Genomic DNA, 18,846 nt, shown 5'->3' on the forward strand with positions numbered 1-18,846 from the left:
AAGTTTATATATCAGGTTTAAAAAAGAAACATTTGCTGTTCAATTTCTTACCACTTACAAAGTTTCTTACCACTTACAAAAATTCTTACCACTTACAAAAAATCTTACCACTTACACAATTTCTTACATTTTACAAAATTTATCATTTGCAAAGTTTCTCACCACTTACAAAGTTTCTTACCACTTATAAAATTTCTTACCGCTTACAGAGTTTCTTAATACTTACAAAATTTCTTGCCAATTACAAAATATCTTACTGACAAAATTTCTCGTCACTACAAAATGTCTTACCACTTACAAAGTTCCTTACTAACAAAATTTTTCGTCACTTACAATATGTCTTACCACTTACAAAGTTCCTTCCCACCTCCGCAGGCTACATCAGGTGCCCCAAACCCCTTGGAGTCGATCATGAATACAACGAACGGCCGATGTGGGTGTGGCTGCAGCTGCTGTTCTGGATGTCAGCCATTATCCATCGTCAATAAATTCAAAGGTAATATCTTCAAAATTTCAGTTGATGCAGAATGATTTTTTTTCTTCAGAGAGTGGGGAGGGTGCGGGGGAGGGGGCAATCTTAACGAATCTGTAACGTAAAATCTAAAAGCTCTCTGGACGCGCATTTCTTAAGCTAATCGGTACGGATGGCAAGAATACATGCTATGCCCACTGTAATATAAGTTTATTTGTTGTATTTACACATAGATGGATCTGCAAGTGCTTAGTCACCAAGGAGTCAGTTATTAATCCTACCTATCTCACCTATTTACCCTTTTCCTTGACTTTTGCAGAGGTTCTTTTTTGTTATTCCATTGTACCGTTTTCATGTTGACAAATGTAGAAAAGTATGAATGAGAATGAATATCTTCACAATACAAGAGATGTATTTGACCGGTTTCGATTATATCTTCGTCAGAAATACATACATCAATCAGTGAAACTACGGAGTATATATATATATATATATATATATATATATATATATATATATATATATATATATATATATATATATATATTTATTTATTTATTTATTTATTTATATATATCAGAGATGAGCTGACGAAACACCTGACGACTGTGACTGCCCTATGTTGTGTTGACATTTTTCTCCGTCGTGATGTATCCAGCTTCCATAATTTTTCTTTTTTGTTTGTTCAGTCCTCCATGGACTACTTCTGCTTCCTTCCAGTTCGGTAGATGCCCAGCTTCATCTACATGTACTACCATGGCGTTGGAAGTCTTATGGTGACGGAGGTCAGTTTGATGTTCGCTGATCCTGGTTTTGACACTGCGGCCCGTTTCACCAAAGTATGGTGTATCGCATGTGCTGCAGGGTATGTGATATACAGCACTGTTAGGGTTACTTTCGGGCTGCTCTCTGCCTCAAATTATGTCATGTATCCTTTTCCCGGATATGCTGGCGATTTTCATCTGATGATCGCCTGGGGAATGTTACATGGCGGTAATACAAGAAAATTATTATTAGAAGAGGATGCAAGGTCTGATCTTATGTTCTCCGCCTTCTTTCTGGGGTTTAGCAGGAAGCCTCTGGGATATTTGTTTCATGAAAGAATTAATTACATAGGCAAACTCATCCTCAAGAAATTCAGGGCTGCAGATCCTCCATGTTCTGAGGGAAAAGCCACCTACAACACCAGATTTTGTTTTGTTGTTGTGGACGGAGTAATAATGGATATAATCATCTTTATTTGTAGGCTTCCTGTATGTAGGGAAACATAGACCATTGTCACTCCGATGGATCAGTGTTCAGGAAAGGTAATTTTTGATCGTCTTGTTCCTCCACGGTGAACTGGATTTTCTCGTGGACAGAGTTATGCCGCGTCAGTGTATGGTGTAAGCACGACCTTCTGGGGACAATGACAAAGACATGATCTGCGTAACGAAGCTAAGATGAATGCTTTGTAGTATCCTTGTAGTATCCTTGTAGTTATCCCTCTCCAGTGTCTCCATGAACAGGCAGGCCATGACTACACTCAGGGAGGAGCCCATGGCAAGACCACTAATTTGCTGGTATTTTTCCCCTGCAAATTTAAAGTAGCCGAAGTCCACGCATAAGCGAACGAAGTGGTGTTTCGGCAGCGGAAGTTCAGCATCTATCATGGAGCTGGTGACCCTCTCGATTGCTCGGACTGCTCCGTCTGTGTACATTGGTAAAGAGGGATTTTACATCAAAACTGGCAAGCTTTTTATTTTTGCACCCGGAACTCTGAAGACGTCTGATGAGGTCACCGGAATTCTTCAGGTGGGAATCACTGATGACCCCCATAGCGCCGGAGAGGGATTCAGCCAAACACTTAGCCAAACGATGGGGAACGCTCCCAATACCAGAGGTGATCGGTCTCATCGGTACGCCTGGCTTGTGTACCTTCGGGAGACCTCTCATGGACGGGTTGCGGGGGGCCTCTTCCAGCAGGTGAAGTAGGCGTTTACCTTCGGCTGAACGCAGGAGTAAATCCCTCGCCTTTTTCTTGAACCTGGCAGCTTCCATCTTCCCCTCACCTTTCGTCACTTTCCTGTAAACAGAAGCATCGGAAAGTAAATAGTTCATTTTAAGTATATAATCACTTTTGTCCTTAACAACAATACACCTACCTTTATCAGCCTGGGCGATGACGATGGTCTCGTCGTCGCGGAGGCCCTTCAGCGCGGTAGTGTATCTGCATAGGATCGCCGGGGGGCGCGACGACGCATCAGCCATACAGCAAACAGTAATCCCTTAGACAAACCTCTTGTCGACGTCCAGCGGTGGCTAGAGATGACGTATTCGATTAAGCCCTTGCTTTCCTGCCCGGTGCTGAATTTGGGCCAAGGGAAAAGGCTTCTTTTTCGAGAGAGTCAGGTGTTTAAACGACATGTTTCTGAGAAGATCACTTCGTCCAGCTTTAGTCCATCTGCTCTTGCATATACGATGTAATTTCGCCTTGTGGGTCCGAATGGCCTCCACAAGAAGGCCCGAGCACTATCAGGAAATGAATGCTCGCCGGATTTAAACTGGCTCGGAGATGAAGGTGCCAGTACTTGTTAAGCCAAGCAGTCCATCAGGAAAAAAGGTCGATTCCTGACACTGAAAAATGTCAACGTGGCATCGGGCAGATTCAAATTATCCAAAGTTGCGGCAGCAATTATGCGGATAACCTTTTCTTATTTTATTGTCTTAAATGTTACCAAGATTTTAATAACAATTTAATAATCATAATATCAGTAACAATAATAACAGTGTTGATATTAATTGTATTAAAAAGAGAAACACATTTCCTCACCAATTCAAGGAATGGGGAAATCAGGATCGGTCACTAGGACCTACTGATAGACTCCTTGCCGGCTGAGTACATGTGGAACCATCTGTATGTAACAATATTCACAAAAAAACTACAGGGGACAGAACATGAATCCGTGGTGGTTGGGTTAAAACTTATAATGTTGGCATTATCATAATTACTATTATATTTATCCTCATCATTATTATTATTATTATTACCATTATTATCATTATTATTATCATTTTTATTGTTAATATTAATACTATCATATAAAGATAATAATTATTTTCATAATGACAATTATCATTATCATCATCATCATTATAACTGTCGTTGCTATTTGTTTGAAATTGCATTCCGCCATCGATATCATAATATTTGTTACGGTAATCCACAAAATTCATAATTTATCGTGGTTGAGTCCTTGGGCTGTACATTTGCACAGTTGTAGTCATATTTGGCTTCTAGGATTTTAAAAGTGGGATTAGGATGTTTGAAATACTTTAACTTGTGATGTATTCATAACTGATCTATCTATATGCTGAAATACATCCCTAGGTTTACTTATAGGCCTTTACATTTGCAAGGGAAACACGCATGAATAAAAATATGGTTGCTGTTCTTACACATGTGCATCGTATCTTATCTTTGTTTCTCGATCTTCCAATAGCTATTTTGACTACTGAATTTCTTTCCTCCTGCAGCCACAAGAAAGCGTCGAGCCCATCCAGCGGTGAATCTGGAAGCTTCTCTCTGCCAGGCACTCCAAAGGCTCTACAATGTTCGTGTTTTAAGACAGGCGTCCGTGTGCTATTACGGAATAGGTTTTAGAGCTACGATAATCAATGGGATGTTGACGACGCCATCACTTGCGGTTATCGATAATAGTGTAGTCACACTCCTATAGATCCAAAATATCCTGAATGTCCTGATATGAAAGAACTCGTGTTGAGAAATATATTTATGAAAAGAAACACTCTTAAGCTAACTCCCATAAAACATTTAGGCATAGAAAGTTAATGCTGAAATCATGTTGTCATATAGTAAGTTCACTGCCTGTCCCGCAGGAGTATGGAGTGGTGTTGGAGCGTCTGGCTGCAGTGCAGAGCCTGAACCTGACGGTGAGCGACGGAAGTTGGCAACAGGAGCCCCATAGCGAGAACTGGCGGACCCTGCGTGCTTACGAGGAGGCCGTTTCTGCTTACCGCGCCACTTGGATAGAAGTTGACACCATGATGCGCCTGCGCTCTGTTGTTAATAAGGGAGAAGTCAGCCTTAACTGTGGAGGTGGGGCAGGTCGCATACACTCTAACTTTGTATACTCATATATACATACCTATACTTGTCTACCTGTAAGCTTTCGACTTTGTGTGTGTGTGTGTGTGTGTGTGTGTGTGTGTGTGTGTGTGTGTGTGTGTGTGTGTGTGTGTGCGTGTGTGTGTGTGTGTATATATATATATATGTATGTATGTATGTATGTATGTATGTATGTATGTATGTATATATGTATGTATGTATGTATGTATGTGTGTGTGTGTGTGTGTGTGTGTGCCTTTATGAAGAATAAAAACAGCATCATTCAATTAGATTAATGTTAGATGAATTAAAACAACGAGGCAGGAGAGTTGTCACGTGTCTGAAATTAAGAAATATGCAATACTGGCTGATTTATGTATAGTGAAATATAGTAAGTGATCATGTTGGTAACCCTGAACTTTCCCGTGCGATCAAAGGTTGTGAGAGCGATTGTGAATATGACATTCCAATAGTCGGCTTTCATAATATTTTTCTAAAAAAAAACAAAAACAAACAAACAAAAAAAAAAAAAACTATATAATTGTAAATCGTAGTTAAGTCAGCATTAAGCCTGAATGGTTTGATAATACGGATTGCGAATACGGGGCTACCCGCACCCTTCCCTGGAGACGGAATTGCAGGGCCCGGACAAGCGTTTTAATAATACGACCGTTAATCTAAATTTTTATGACGAAAACGTAATTACCCTGTCCAAGAAGATCATTATATATTTCTTTGCAGTAACTTGTAGCTCCCAATACTGGGTGGCAGGGTGTTTCAAGTGCACACCTACTGTCACACTCAAACCTACTTGTCCAGGAGGGATTCCACCGCCGGGAGGAACACCACCGAGGAAGGCCGTTTGGGGGGGGTTAAGGGGCCAAATTGTAGGGAAAGGACAATGAGGCCCCGGGCCCTTTTTAAAAGGGCCGTTTAATTAAAAAGCAAACCCCTGAAGGGGGGGGGGGGGGGGGGTAAAAATTTTTTTTTAAAAATTTGTATTAATTATTTTAGTGAAATTTGTAATTAATTTTTTGTGGGGTTGGGGGGGGGGGGGGGGGGGGGGGGGGAAAGGGGGGGTTTCAAAGGGGGGAATTTTAAAAAGGGGGAAGGGGAAAATTTGGGGAAAAGGGGAGGAGGGAGGAAAAAAAGGGGGGCCCCAAAAAAAAAAAAACAAAAACAAAAAAAAAAAAAAAAAAAAAAGGGGGAAAAAGAGCAAACCCCCGAAAGGGAAAAAAAGGAAACGGGGAACCCACCCCGGAAAAAAGGGAGGAAAAACCCCAAAACCCCAAAAAAAAACAAAAACACCCAAAAAAAAAACCCAAAGAAAAGGGGGGAAAACCCAGAAAAACCCCCCAGCCAAAGGGCCCCCCCGGGGGGCCACCCCCCCGGAAGGAACACCCCCGAAAAAACCCCCCGGGGAAACCCCACCGACAAAAAACCCCCCGGCGGAAAACCCGCCAGAAACCAAAAACACCCCCCCAGAACAACCCCCCCCCGGGGAAAAAGGGAAGGGAAACCACGCCAAAAAAACCACCCCCCCGGAAAAAACCCACCGCCCGGAGGAACACCACCGCCCGGAAGGAACACCACCGCCCGGAGGAACACCACCGCCGGAGGAACACCACCGCCCGGAGGAACACCACCGCCCGGGGGAACACCACCCCCCGGAAACACCACGCCCCCGGGGGAAAAACACCCCCGGAGGAAACCCCCCAGAGGAAACCCCCGGGGAACACCCCCCCGGGGAACACCCCCCCCGGAGGAAACACACCCCGGAGGAACCCCCCCCCGGAGGAACACCTCCCCCAGGAGGAACACCCCGCCCGGAGGAAACACCACCCCCCGGAGGAACCCCCAGCCCGGAGGAACACCCCCCGGAGGAACACCCCCCGGAGGAACACCCCCGCCGGAGGAACCCCACCCCCCGGAGGAACACCACGCCCGGGGGAAAACCCCCCCCGGAGGAAACCACCCCCGGGGGAAACACCACCGCCCGGAGGAACCCCCACCCCCCGGGAGGAACCCCACCGCCGGGGAACACCCCCCCCGGGGGAAAACACCCCCACCAAACCCCACCCCCGGGGGACACCACCCCCGGAGAACACCCCCCCCCCGGGGGAAAACCCCCAGGGAAACCCCACCCCCCGGGGAACCCCCCCCCGGAGGAACACCACCGCCCGGAGGAACACCACCGCCCGGAGGAACACCACCGCCCGGAGGAACACCACCGCCCGGAGGAACACCACCGCCCGGAGGAACCCCTCCCCCGGAGGAACACCACCGCCCGGAGGAACACCACCGCCCGGAGGAACACCACCGCCCGGAGGAACACCACCCCGGAGGCACCCCCCCGGGGAACACCACCCAGGAACCCCACCCCCCGGAGGAAACACCCCCGCCCGGGGGAAACACACCCCCGGGGAAACACCCCCCGGGGGAAAACCCACCCCCCGGAGAAAAACCCCACCGGGAGGAACACCCCGCCCGGGGGAAACCCCCGCCCGGGGAACACCACCCCCGGAGGCCCCCCCCCGGGGAAAACACACCCCCCGGGAGGAACACCACCCCCAGGGGGAACACCACCCCCCGGGGGAACACCCCACCAGGGGGAAAACACCTCCCCAGGGGAACACTCCCCCGGAGGAAACCCACCACCACCAGGAGGAAACACCCCCGCCCGGGGGAAAACACCTCCCCCGGAGGAACCCCCTCCCCCGGAGGAACACCTCCCCCAGGGGGAAACCCCACCGGAGGAACACCCCCCCGAGGAACCCCAACCCCAAAAGAGGAACACCCCCCGGAGAACACCCCCACCGGGGAACACCCCAAGGAAAAAACCTCCACCAGGGGAACACCCCCCCAGGGGGAAACCCGCCGGAGGAACACCACCCGGAGGAACACCACCGCCCGGAGGAACACCCCCGGGGGAAACCCCAAAGGGGGCCCGGAAAAACACCCCCCGGAGGAACCCACGCCGGGGGAAAACACCCCCCCCGGAGGAAACACCCACCGGGGGAAACCCCACCGCCCGGGGGAAACACCACCCCGGAGGAACACCCCCGCCCCGGAGGAACCCACCCCCCGGGGAAAAACACCAAACCCCCGAGGAAACACCCCCGGAGGAACCACCCCCAGGAAACAAAAAACACCCCCGCCCGGGGGAAACACCCCCGGGGGAAAACACCACCCCGGAGGAAACACCCCCCCGGAGGAACACCCCCCCGGGGAACACCCCCCCGGAGGAACACCCCCGGAGGAACCCACCCCCCGGAGGAACACACCGCCGGAGGAAAACACCCCCGGGGGGAAAAACCCCCCGCCCGGGGAAAACACCCCCCGGGGGAAACCCCCACCCCCCGGGAGGAACACCACCCCCCGGAGGAACACCACCCCCCGAGGAACCCCACCGCCCGGAAAGGAACACCACCTCCCGGAGGAACACCACCCCCAGGAGGAAACACCTCCACCCGGAGGAACACCACCCCGGGGAACACCACCCCCGGAGGAACCCCACCGCCCGGAGGAACACCCCCCCCCCCAAACACCCCCCCCGGAGGAACCCCACGCCGGGGGAACACCTCACCAGGGAAACATCCCCCGGGGAAAAAAACACCCCCCCGGAGGACACCACCCCCCGGAGGAAACCAGCCGGGGGAACACCCCCCGGGGGGAACACCCCCACCAGGGGGAAACCCCCACAGGAGGAACACCCCACCAGGAGAACCCACCACCCGGAGGAAAAACCTCCACCAGGGGGAACACCCCACCGGGAGAACACCGGGAAACCCCACCCAGGGGAACACCCCCCCCGGAGGAACCCCACCCCCCGGGGGAACCCCCCGCCGGAGGAACACCCCACCGGAGGAACCCCACCCCGGAGAACACTCCCCCAGGAGGAACACCCCCGCCCGGAGGAACACCACCGCCCGGAGGAACACCCCCCGGGGGAAAAACCCCCCGGGGGAAAACCCCCCGCCCGGGGGAAAAACCCCCCCCCGGGGGGAAAACCCACCACCCCCCGGAGGAACACCCCCCGGGAACACCCCCCGGAGGAACACCACCGCCCGGAGGAACACCCCCCGGGGGAAACCCCACCCCGGGGGAAAAACCCCCCGGAGGAACAACCCCCGGAGGAACACACCCCCGGGGAAAACCACCCCGGAGGAAACCCCCCGGGGGAAACACCCCCGGAGGAAAAACCCCACCCCCGGGGGAACACCACCGCCGGAGGAACACCCCCCGGAGAACACCCCCCGGAGGCACCCCCGCCCCCGAAGGAACACCCCCCCGGAGGAAACCACCCCCGGGGGAAACACCTCCACCGGGAGGAACACCCCGCCCGGGAGGAACCCACCGCCGGGGGAAACCCACCCCCCGGAGGAACCCCACCCCCGGAGGAACACCCCCAAAGGGAGGAAACCACCCCCGGGGGAAAACACCCCCGCCGGAGGAACACAACGCCGGAGGAACCCCACCCCCCGGGGAAACCCCACCCCCCGGGGAAAACCACCGCCGGGGAACCCACGCCGGGGGAAAACCCACCCCCCGGAGGAACCCACCCGCCGGAGGAACACCACCTCCCGGAGGAACCCCACCCCCAGGAGGAACACCTCCCCCAGGAGGAACACCCCCGCCGGGGGAAAACACCACCCCCCGGAGGAACCACCACGGAGGAACACCCCCCCGGAGGAACACCCCCGCCGGAGGAAACCACCCCCAGGGGGAACACCACCGCCGGAGGAACCCCACCGCCGGGAGGAACACCCCCCAGGGGAAAACCCCACCCCCCAGGAGGAACACCCCCGCCAGGAGGAACCCCACCGCCAGGAGGAACACCACCCCGGGGGAAACCCCCAGGAGGAAACCCCCAGGGGGAAACCCCCACGCCGGGGGAAACACCACCGCCGGGGAAAACACCACCCAGGAGGAACCCACCCCAGGGGAACACCCCCCAGGAGGAACACCCCCCAGGGGGGAACACCCCCCAGGAGAACACCCCCCAGGAGGAACACCTCCACCCGGGAGGAACACCACCGCCAGGAGGAACCCCCCCGGAGGAACACCCCCAGGGGGAAAACCCCACCCCAGGGGAACACCCCCCCCGGAGAACACCCCCCAGGGGGAAACACCCCCAGGGGAACACCACCCCCCCAGGAGGAAACCCCACCGGGGGAAAACACCACCCGGAAAAACAAACCTCCCCCAGGGGAACACCCCCCAGGGGGAAACCCCCCACCCCACCAGGAGGAACCCCCCCAGGGGAACACCCCCCAGGAGGAACACCTCCCCCCGGAGGAACACCACCGCCAGGAGGAAACCCCCGAGGAACACCACGCCGGGAGGACACCACCCCAGGGGAAAACCACCCGGGAGGAACCCCACCGCCGGGAGGAACCCCACCGCCAGGGGGAAACCCCCCCACCAGGAGGAACCCCCAGGGGAACACCCCCCGGAGGAACACCCCCCGGAGGAACACCCCCAGGAGGAACACCCCCGGAGGAACACCCCCCCCGGAGGAACACCCACCGGGAGGAACACCTCCCCCCGGGAAAACCCCCCGGAGGAACCCCCCCCCGGGAACCCCCCCCCGGAGCACCCCCCGGGGAAAACCCCCCCGCCGGGGAAAACCCCCCGCCGGGAAACCCACCGCCGGGCCCCCCCAGGGGAAAACCCCCCCCGGAAGGAACACCACCCCCCCGGAGGAACCCACCCCCAGGGGGAAACACCCCCACAGGAGGAACACCCCACAGGAGGAACACCCCCCAGGGGGAAACCCCCGCCGGAGGAAAACACCACCCCCGGGGACACCCCCCCGGAAAAAACCCTCCCCGGGCCCCCCCGCGGGGCACCCCCCGGGGGAACCCTCCCCCGGGGAACACCCCCGGGGAACACCCCCCGGAAAAACCCCCCGCCAGGGGAAACCCCACCCAGGGGCCCCCCCCCGGGGGAACACCACCCCCAGGAGGAAACCCCCCCGGGGGAAAACACCCCACCAGGAGGAACCCCCCAGGAGGAAACCCCCCGGGGAGGAACCCCCCCCGGGGAAAACCCCCACCAGGGGGAAACCTCCACCAGGGGAACACCTCCCCCGGAGGAACACCCCCCCAGGAGGAACACCTCCACCAGGAGGAACACCTCCACCAGGAGGAACACCTCCACCGGGGAACCCACCCCCGGGGAGGAAAACCACCCGGGGAACCCCCCGCCAGGGGCCCCCCCCAGGGGAACCCCCCACCAGGAGGAACCCCCCCGGAGGCCCACCCCCCCGGGGCCCCCCCGGAGGAACAGGAGGAACACCACCCCAGGAGGAACACCCCCAGAGGAACCCCCCCCGGGGAACACCCCCCGGGAGGCCCCCCGCCAGGGGAACCCCCCCGCCAGGGGAAACCCCACCAGGAAAAAACCCACCCCCCAGGGGAACACCCCCGCCGGAAAAACCCCCCCCGGAGCCCCACCGCCGGGGGAAACCCCCCCCCGGGGGAAAAACCCCCACCCCGGAGGAACACCCCCCCGGGGGCCCCCCGCCAGGGGAACACCCCCGCCGGGGAACACCCCAGGGGGAAACCCACCCCCCGGAGGAACCCACGAGGAGGAACCCACCGCCAGGAGGAACACCCCCGCCAGGAGGAAACCCCCCAGGGAAACCCCCCCGGGAGGAACCCCCCCAGGGGGAACCCACCCCCCAGGAGGAACACCACCCCGGAAAACACCCCCCGGAGGAACACCACGCAGGGGAACCACCGCCAGGAGGAACACCACCGCCAGGAGGAACACCACCGCCAGGAGGAACACACCCCCGGAGGAACCCCCCCCGGGGAAAACCCCCCCGGAGGAACACCACCGCCCGGAGGAACACCTCACCAGGAGGAACACCCCCCCCCGGAGGAACCCCTCCCCCCGGAGGAAACACCTCCACCAGGAGGAACACCTCCACCAGGAGGAACACCACCGCCAGGAGGAAAAACACCTCCCCAGGGGGAAAACACCTCCCCCCAGGAGGAAACCCCCCCAGGAGGAACACCCCCAACCAGGAGGAACCCTCCCCAGGGGGAACTCCTCCCCCAGGAGGAAACACCTCCCCCAGGAGGAACACCTCCAAGGGGAAACCTCAACCGGGGAGGAACACCCCCACCAGGAGGAAACACCGCCGGGAGGAACCCCACCCAGGAGGAACCCACCCCAGGGGGAACCCACCCAGGGAACCCTCCACAGGGGGAAAAACACCACCCCCAGGAGGAAAAACCCCCGCCAGGGGGAAAAACCCTCCCCAGGAGGAAACCCCCCCGGGGGAAAACCCCACCAGGGGAACACCACCCCCAGGGGGAACCCCCGCCAGGGGAACCCACCCCCGGGAGGAACCCCCCGCCAGGGGGAACCCCACCAGGGGGAACACCACCCAGGAGGAACACCCCCCGAGGAACACCACCCCCCGGAGGAAACCCCCCCCGGGGAAAAAACACCCCCCGGAGGAACACCCCCAGGAGAACCCACCCCCAGGGGAAGCCACCGCCAGGGGGAAACGCCACCGCCAGGAGGAACGCCACCGCCAGGAGGAACACCCCCAGGAGGAACACCCCCCAGGAGGAAACCCACCGCCAGGGGGAAAACACCACCCCCAGGAGGAAACCCCAAAAGGAGAAACACACGCCAGGAGGAACCCCCACCGCAGGAGGAGGAAAACCCCCGCCGGAGGAAAACCCCCCAGGGGAACCACCGCCGGGGAACCCCCGCCAGGAAAAACCCCCCCGCCGGGGAACCCCCGCCAGGAGAACCCCACCCCCAGGGGGAAACACCTCCCCGGGAGGAAACCTCCCCAGGGGGAAACCCACCGCCAGGAGGAACACCCCCCCAGGAGGAACACCCCCACGAGGGGGAAAAACCACCACCCCAGGAGGAACACCACCGCCAGGAGGAACACCTCCCCCAGGGGGAAACACCCCACCAGGGGGAAAACACCTCCACCGGGAGGAACCCTCCCCCAGGGGGAACACCCCCCGGAGGAACACCCCCCAGGGGAACACCACCCCCAGGAGGAACACCTCCCCCGGAGGAACACCACCCCAGGGGGGACACCCCCCAGGAGGAACAACCGCTCCAGGGGGAACCCCACCCCCGGGGGAACACCCCCCAGGAGGAAAAACCCCCCCCAGGAGGAACACCCCCAGGAGGAACACCACCCAGGAGGAACACCCCCCGGGAGGAACCCCTCCCCAGGAGGAACACCCCCCAGGGGGAACCCCCCCGCCAGGAGGAACACCTCCCCAGGGGAAACCCCCCAGGGAAAAACCCACCGCCAGGAGGAACACCCCGCCAGGAGGAACACCACCGCCAGGAGGAACACCACCGCCGGGGGAAAACCCCACCCCCAAGGAAACACCCCCGCCAGGGGGAAAACCCCAAACCGCCAGGAGGAACACCACCGCCAGGAGGAACCCCACGCAGGAGGAACACCTCCGCCAGGAGTGACTCCAACTGGTGTCCCCATTGCATGTAAGGGTGAATGCCCCGATTCTCTCCTTACTCCGTTGGAGGAACTTCAGATTGAATTAAACAAACTTCAGGCTAAAACGATAGGACGCGAAGGAACCCCGGCCGACCAATGGAGATGCACTCAAGGAAGCGTTTACTGGGGGGAAAAGCGACTTTTTTATGTGGGAATTTAAAAAGTCCTTACTCTAATAAAAGCCTCAGCGACCAGAGTCAAAAGAGGTACGGTGCTTTCCAGTACAAGAGTCCAGGGGGCACTGAATGAATTCCAGGGAGTGTTCCCGACTCCGAGGGAGAGAGCTTTTGGGCCCAAAGAAAGGGGTATTGTTTCTCGAATTTATGAAAAGTACGAAACTCGATTATGATATGGTAAGGTCAATCGGTCCAGGTTACCTTCGAATATAGACAGAGGTATCTCTTGCCTCACGCAGGTGAATGCTTGGATCGGCAGCTGGCCCTCGGCGATCATCTGCGCTTGGTGCAGTGGTTGCTGCAGCTGATGGCTGTCAGTCCTACCAACGAAGAAGTGCAAGCTACTCTAAGATGCCATACATCCCTCGCCGCACAAGCCTTCATCTTGGTACGTTGCTATGACTGTTTGTTTGCTGTATATTTCAGGAGACATTCCTTACTCCGTGCGCTTTGTTAGACTTTTATGTGACTAAAACGTCACCGCATATCAGTTTTATGTTTTTCTTTATTATGGTTCTGATCTTCATGTTATCAATATTTGATGACAAAAGGGCGGAGGGGGAAAAACTGAAGTTCCCGGATATTCAGCGAAAAAAAAAAGGGGGGGACCCAAATGCAGTCTATACCTTGAAAAAACCCCATCCTAAAAAGAGAAGTTTTTCCCACGGGTTTCTTTGTTTTAGCCACCTATTTTCCAATTAGATAGATAAAAAAGAAAATTGGTTACTCAATGCAGTTCCCACACTCCGAATATGGAATCAGAGATTCTTTGCCCGACTTTCTTTCTCCAAAGTACTAATGCTTTCCCCTCCTACAGCGACTCAAGGAGGATGAATCACCAACGCCTGGAGGAGGTCAGCAGCCGCCTCGGAAATCTGAGGGAAAGATGGTTGGAGCTCCTGTCTGGCATAAGTTTCTAGAGCGAGCGGTGCCAAAAGGCCCATCTACCTTGGAGACCCTTTGGATTTCTTCCTTTAAATTTTCATATTTCTTCTGAAACGTTTTTCAAGTACTGCAGTTATTGATAATTTGGATCCCCATCATTATTTGTTGCCATTGGTTGGTTGAGATCAAGTATTTCTCTGTATTTCATGCTCAGGTTTCTCAGGTTATCGCAGATCGACTGGCACCAATAGATAGGCCAAATAACCTTTTTTTTAAGCGCAAGCACTAGTTATTTGTATTATGTACAACAGAGGTAGCGATGCTTACTAAACACACCAGGATATATATGTTTTTAAATGCAGAACAGTATGAAACAACTACAGTGTATATTTTCTTTTCTGACAACACTGTATTGTGATTTGAAAACAACTTATTTCCTGACAGCAATACACAAGCAAGAGTTCCATATGCATGTATATACTATGATTTTTACAATGCATTTTTAAAGTAAGTGTGATAATTGTTTACTTTCTGACTTGGAATGTCAAGGTAAATGTTTGGTATGTTATAACAATTAATGGAGCTTCTGTGAACGTCTAAATCCCCTCAATGTGTATAATTGTACCATTCTTGCTCCAACATGATGACGGAGATAATAGTAATGATAATAGTAATTATAATAATGAAAATGCCAATAACAGTAATGATGATACTAATAATGCTAATAATAATAATGATAATAGTGATAATGATAATTATAATAATAATAATAATAGATAATAATGATAATACTTGAGCTCATGATGATAACAATAATAAGAATAGCAGTAATACTGATAACAATAATAGTAATGATGATAATGATGATCATAACAATAATATGATACTAATACTGATGACAATAATGATGATAATGGCAATATGATAATGATGACAATAATTATAATGATAATGATAATAATAATAATAATAATAATAATAATATAATAATAATAATAATAATAATAATAATAATAAAATAATAATAATGATAATAATAATAATGATAATAATAATAATATAATAATAATAATAATGATAATATATAATAATAATAATAATAATATAATAAAATAATAATAATAATAATTAATAATATAATGATAATAATAATAATAATAATAAATAATGATAATATAATAATAGTATAATAATGACAATAACATAATAATAAATACTAATAATAATATAATAAATAATAATAATAATAATAATAATAATAATAATAATAATAATAAAAATAATAATAATAATAAACCAAAATGACAATGATAATGATAATGATAATAATAATATTAATGTTAGTAATAATAACAATGATAATTATAATAATAATAATATTAATAATATTTCTGATAACGATAATAATGATAATAATAATAACACGCTATAACGTTATGGTATTCTGTGGTTACTCTCTATATATATATTTTTTTTGCTTTATTTTGTTTACTTTCGTGCTGTTTCTAACTGGAAATCAAGTAACAGACAGATAAATGAATAAATAAAGACAGAAAATAGAATACAATTGTTTACCATAAAATTCGTTTTATTATGATCCAAAGAAAACGGAATTATAGGATAAACTATGCAGCCACTTTTCGTATATGAGGTAGTTTATATATATATATATATATATATATATATATATATATATATATATATATATATATATATATATATGATGTGTATATAGTAACGGTTAAGTTTCAACCAGCCATATTTTATAAGACAAATAATATATGCAAACGACGGAACGAATAAATCTAAGAAATTTATCTTCGATGTACTTCCGGCGCAAATGAAAAATAACGGCTATTTAACACGTCAATATCTTAAAAACAGCCACCCCCTATTCTTTTCTACACTTTAGTAAACAATACAATGATGCCATATGTTTTTACATTCATTGTAATTTGGAATTTTTTGTAGTTTCATACTTAGATAAAGCCTACACAAAGTTACATGAAGGATTTTTTTTGGTCTAAAAGGATATGGCAAGACAAGAGTAATACTATAATGATAACGATGTGTGTCTATCTCCTGTTACGGTCACGCGGGGCCTAGAGAATTTGAAAATGCTGTGCGCTACTGCTTCAGTTTCTCATATTCTTTTAAAGCACTTTCTTGTACATCGCAAACGTCCGATATGCTAGATATGAAAGCCCAGTGCATGATATATTTATAACGAATCTCACGGCACCAAATGTGTGTTAGGCATGTATAGTAAATTTGATAATTAATCGAAAATGAAGACCAGATTGCAAGCGGCGTGAGCTCCATTTAAACTAATCTTTATATTTCATTGCATCACAGTGTTATGCCGAAGAACAGAACACTGTAAATATTGGAGAATGATATAAAAGCGGCGGCGTTGAAGGAAATCGTAGCGGTAGTGCTCGGCACTTTCTGAGGGCATACATGCTCATACACCCAATAAATTTGATATACCGAAATCCATCATAGTAACATCTGATATGCAAATCGTGCATTAAAGGATTTGATAAAGCCATATATTCGTACTAAAATATGGAAAGCCTGTGGCTTTACCTTAAGGAGAGGGTGAAGCGGCTGATATACTTGAACCACATTTACATCATTTTGGGCACTGTTTGTGTATCTAGTAAAAATAAAACACTTTCTTGTAAGTGTCTTTTGATGAGATAGTTCTACCGAGAGCGACTGAACATGGGTCCTGACAAAACCTTTGTGGGCGGCTGCAGATTATGCGTGTTTAGTATAACAGTATAAAGGAAAAACATTATTTTCAAATATTAAAATATTAAGAAATGGACACCATGTATGGCGGCCAATTATTGGCGGATTATACAGTGTAAGAAACAGCGACAATTCCTAGCCAATGAAAACTTCAGAAAGCGACGTCAGTCTTTTCTGACCAATCATAACTCTTTTTTTCGGAAAGCCGTGCACTCGCCCACAAAAGACGTTCAATGTGTATCTGTCCGCTGTCTAAGAAGGGGCACGTGTGAAAAAAAAAATCATATTGAAAGCCGAATAAAACAAATAGAATTCGCAAATACATACAGAAACATAGAAAAATTTCCAGTTTCAACCAGCCTCGGACTTAGCATGATTTGCACTCAGCAAAACAGACCCAAATACTAAAAATAGCTTCGAAACATGTTTGTTGAAACTCTAAGAAGACGGGACCCATGTTTCACCTATACAATTACGGTCTGCATATATATATATATATATATATATATATATATATATATATATATATATATATATATATATATATGTATATAGGTAGATTATATAGATAGATAGATAGATAGATATACAGATAGATAGATATGTGTGTATGAATGTTTATGACCATACAATTCTGTGGTTATATTCAAGATTACTTTTTGCCTGACTTACGTACAATACAAATATTATAAATCATCACTGAACAAAAGCAACTTTTGATTATCAAAATATGTTTCGTAAGTTTCCTGATGATCCGAGCAAATGTATTCATACAGTTTCGTGATATCTTGGCAGCATTTTATTCTTTGATTGCGTTTATAAATAACAGTACAAAAAATGGAAACAGTTGACAGTAGTTCTGTGTCAAGCGTATGTTGCGGCCTACTGGATGTCGCCGCTCTCAAACTTTCAACGCATTCGAACGACAAATCAGAAAACGACAAATAAGAAAACCGTTCAGTATTTATATTGTTCAGCAGCCATTCATTCCAATGCAGGAATGTATATATATATATATATATATATATATATATATATATATATATATATATATATATATATATATATATATATATATACATATATAATATATATATATATCTGTATATATATATATGTATATAATATATATATATATATATATATATATATATGTATATATACATATATATATATATATATATATATATATATATATATATATATATATATATATATATATATGTATATACACACACACACAGAAACCCACAGTGCAAAAAACTAGATTTATTGAAATAAGACCACAGTTTCGAAATCCACCTGGATTCCATCATATGTGTGTGTGTGTGTGTGTGTGTGTGTGTGTGTGTGTGTGTATGCGGTAGAAAACCCACAATGCAAAATCCACCTGGATTCCATCTTCGGGCCTGGAATCCAGGTGGATTTTGATAATGTAGTCTCATTTTAGATCTGTTTTTTGCACTGTGGGTTTTTCTATCATAGTATCAACATGGAAGAGTGTTTTACCATTCATGTTTGTATGTAGGTATATACATATAGTTTATATATATATGTATATGTATATGTATATATATATATATATATATATATATATATATATATATATATATATATATATATGTATATATAGCCACACATACACACACACATACGTACACACACACACACACACACACACACACACACACACACACACACACAAAAACACACACACACACACACACACACACACACACAACACACACACACACACACACACACACACATATATATATATATATATATATATATATATATATATATATATATATATATATTGTTCGGCAGCCATTCATTCCATTGCAGGACTTAAGCCTCTGTTAATTCATTATCGAGGGGATATTTGGCAGGGCTACCCTTGCCTGATGGGATGTCTGATGGTTCAGCTAATACTTGTGCC

At 49.5% G+C, this 18,846-nt stretch overlaps 1 protein-coding gene across 1 annotated transcript; it reads left to right on the forward strand.

The window, feature by feature from the left end:
- Positions 1-1,218: 1,218 nt before the first annotated feature.
- Positions 1,219-14,259, forward strand: LOC119584623 (collagen alpha-1(V) chain-like). Its single transcript, XM_037933307.1, has 11 exons — positions 1,219-1,311; positions 1,981-2,034; positions 2,768-2,934; positions 3,989-4,065; positions 4,329-4,571; positions 6,749-8,507; positions 8,608-9,966; positions 10,350-13,073; positions 13,282-13,391; positions 13,502-13,650; positions 14,080-14,259. The coding sequence occupies exons 1-11, from the start codon at positions 1,219-1,221 to the stop codon at positions 14,257-14,259; spliced, it is 6,915 nt and encodes a 2,304-aa protein (XP_037789235.1).
- Positions 14,260-18,846: the final 4,587 nt, after the last annotated feature.

Source organism: Penaeus monodon, chromosome 18, assembly GCF_015228065.2.
Source record: "Penaeus monodon isolate SGIC_2016 chromosome 18, NSTDA_Pmon_1, whole genome shotgun sequence".
NCBI lineage: Eukaryota > Metazoa > Arthropoda > Malacostraca > Decapoda > Penaeidae > Penaeus > Penaeus monodon.

Coding starts and splice junctions, on each gene's coding strand:
- LOC119584623 (XM_037933307.1), top strand. CDS start 1,219: ATGTACTACCATGGCGTTGGAAGTCTTATGGTGACGGAGGTCAGTTTG. Junction 4,066..4,328: donor CACTCCAAAGGCTCTACAAT/GTTCGTGTTTTA, acceptor GTTGTCATATAG/TAAGTTCACTGCCTGTCCCG. Junction 13,074..13,281: donor AACTGGTGTCCCCATTGCAT/GTAAGGGTGAAT, acceptor CTCAGCGACCAG/AGTCAAAAGAGGTACGGTGC.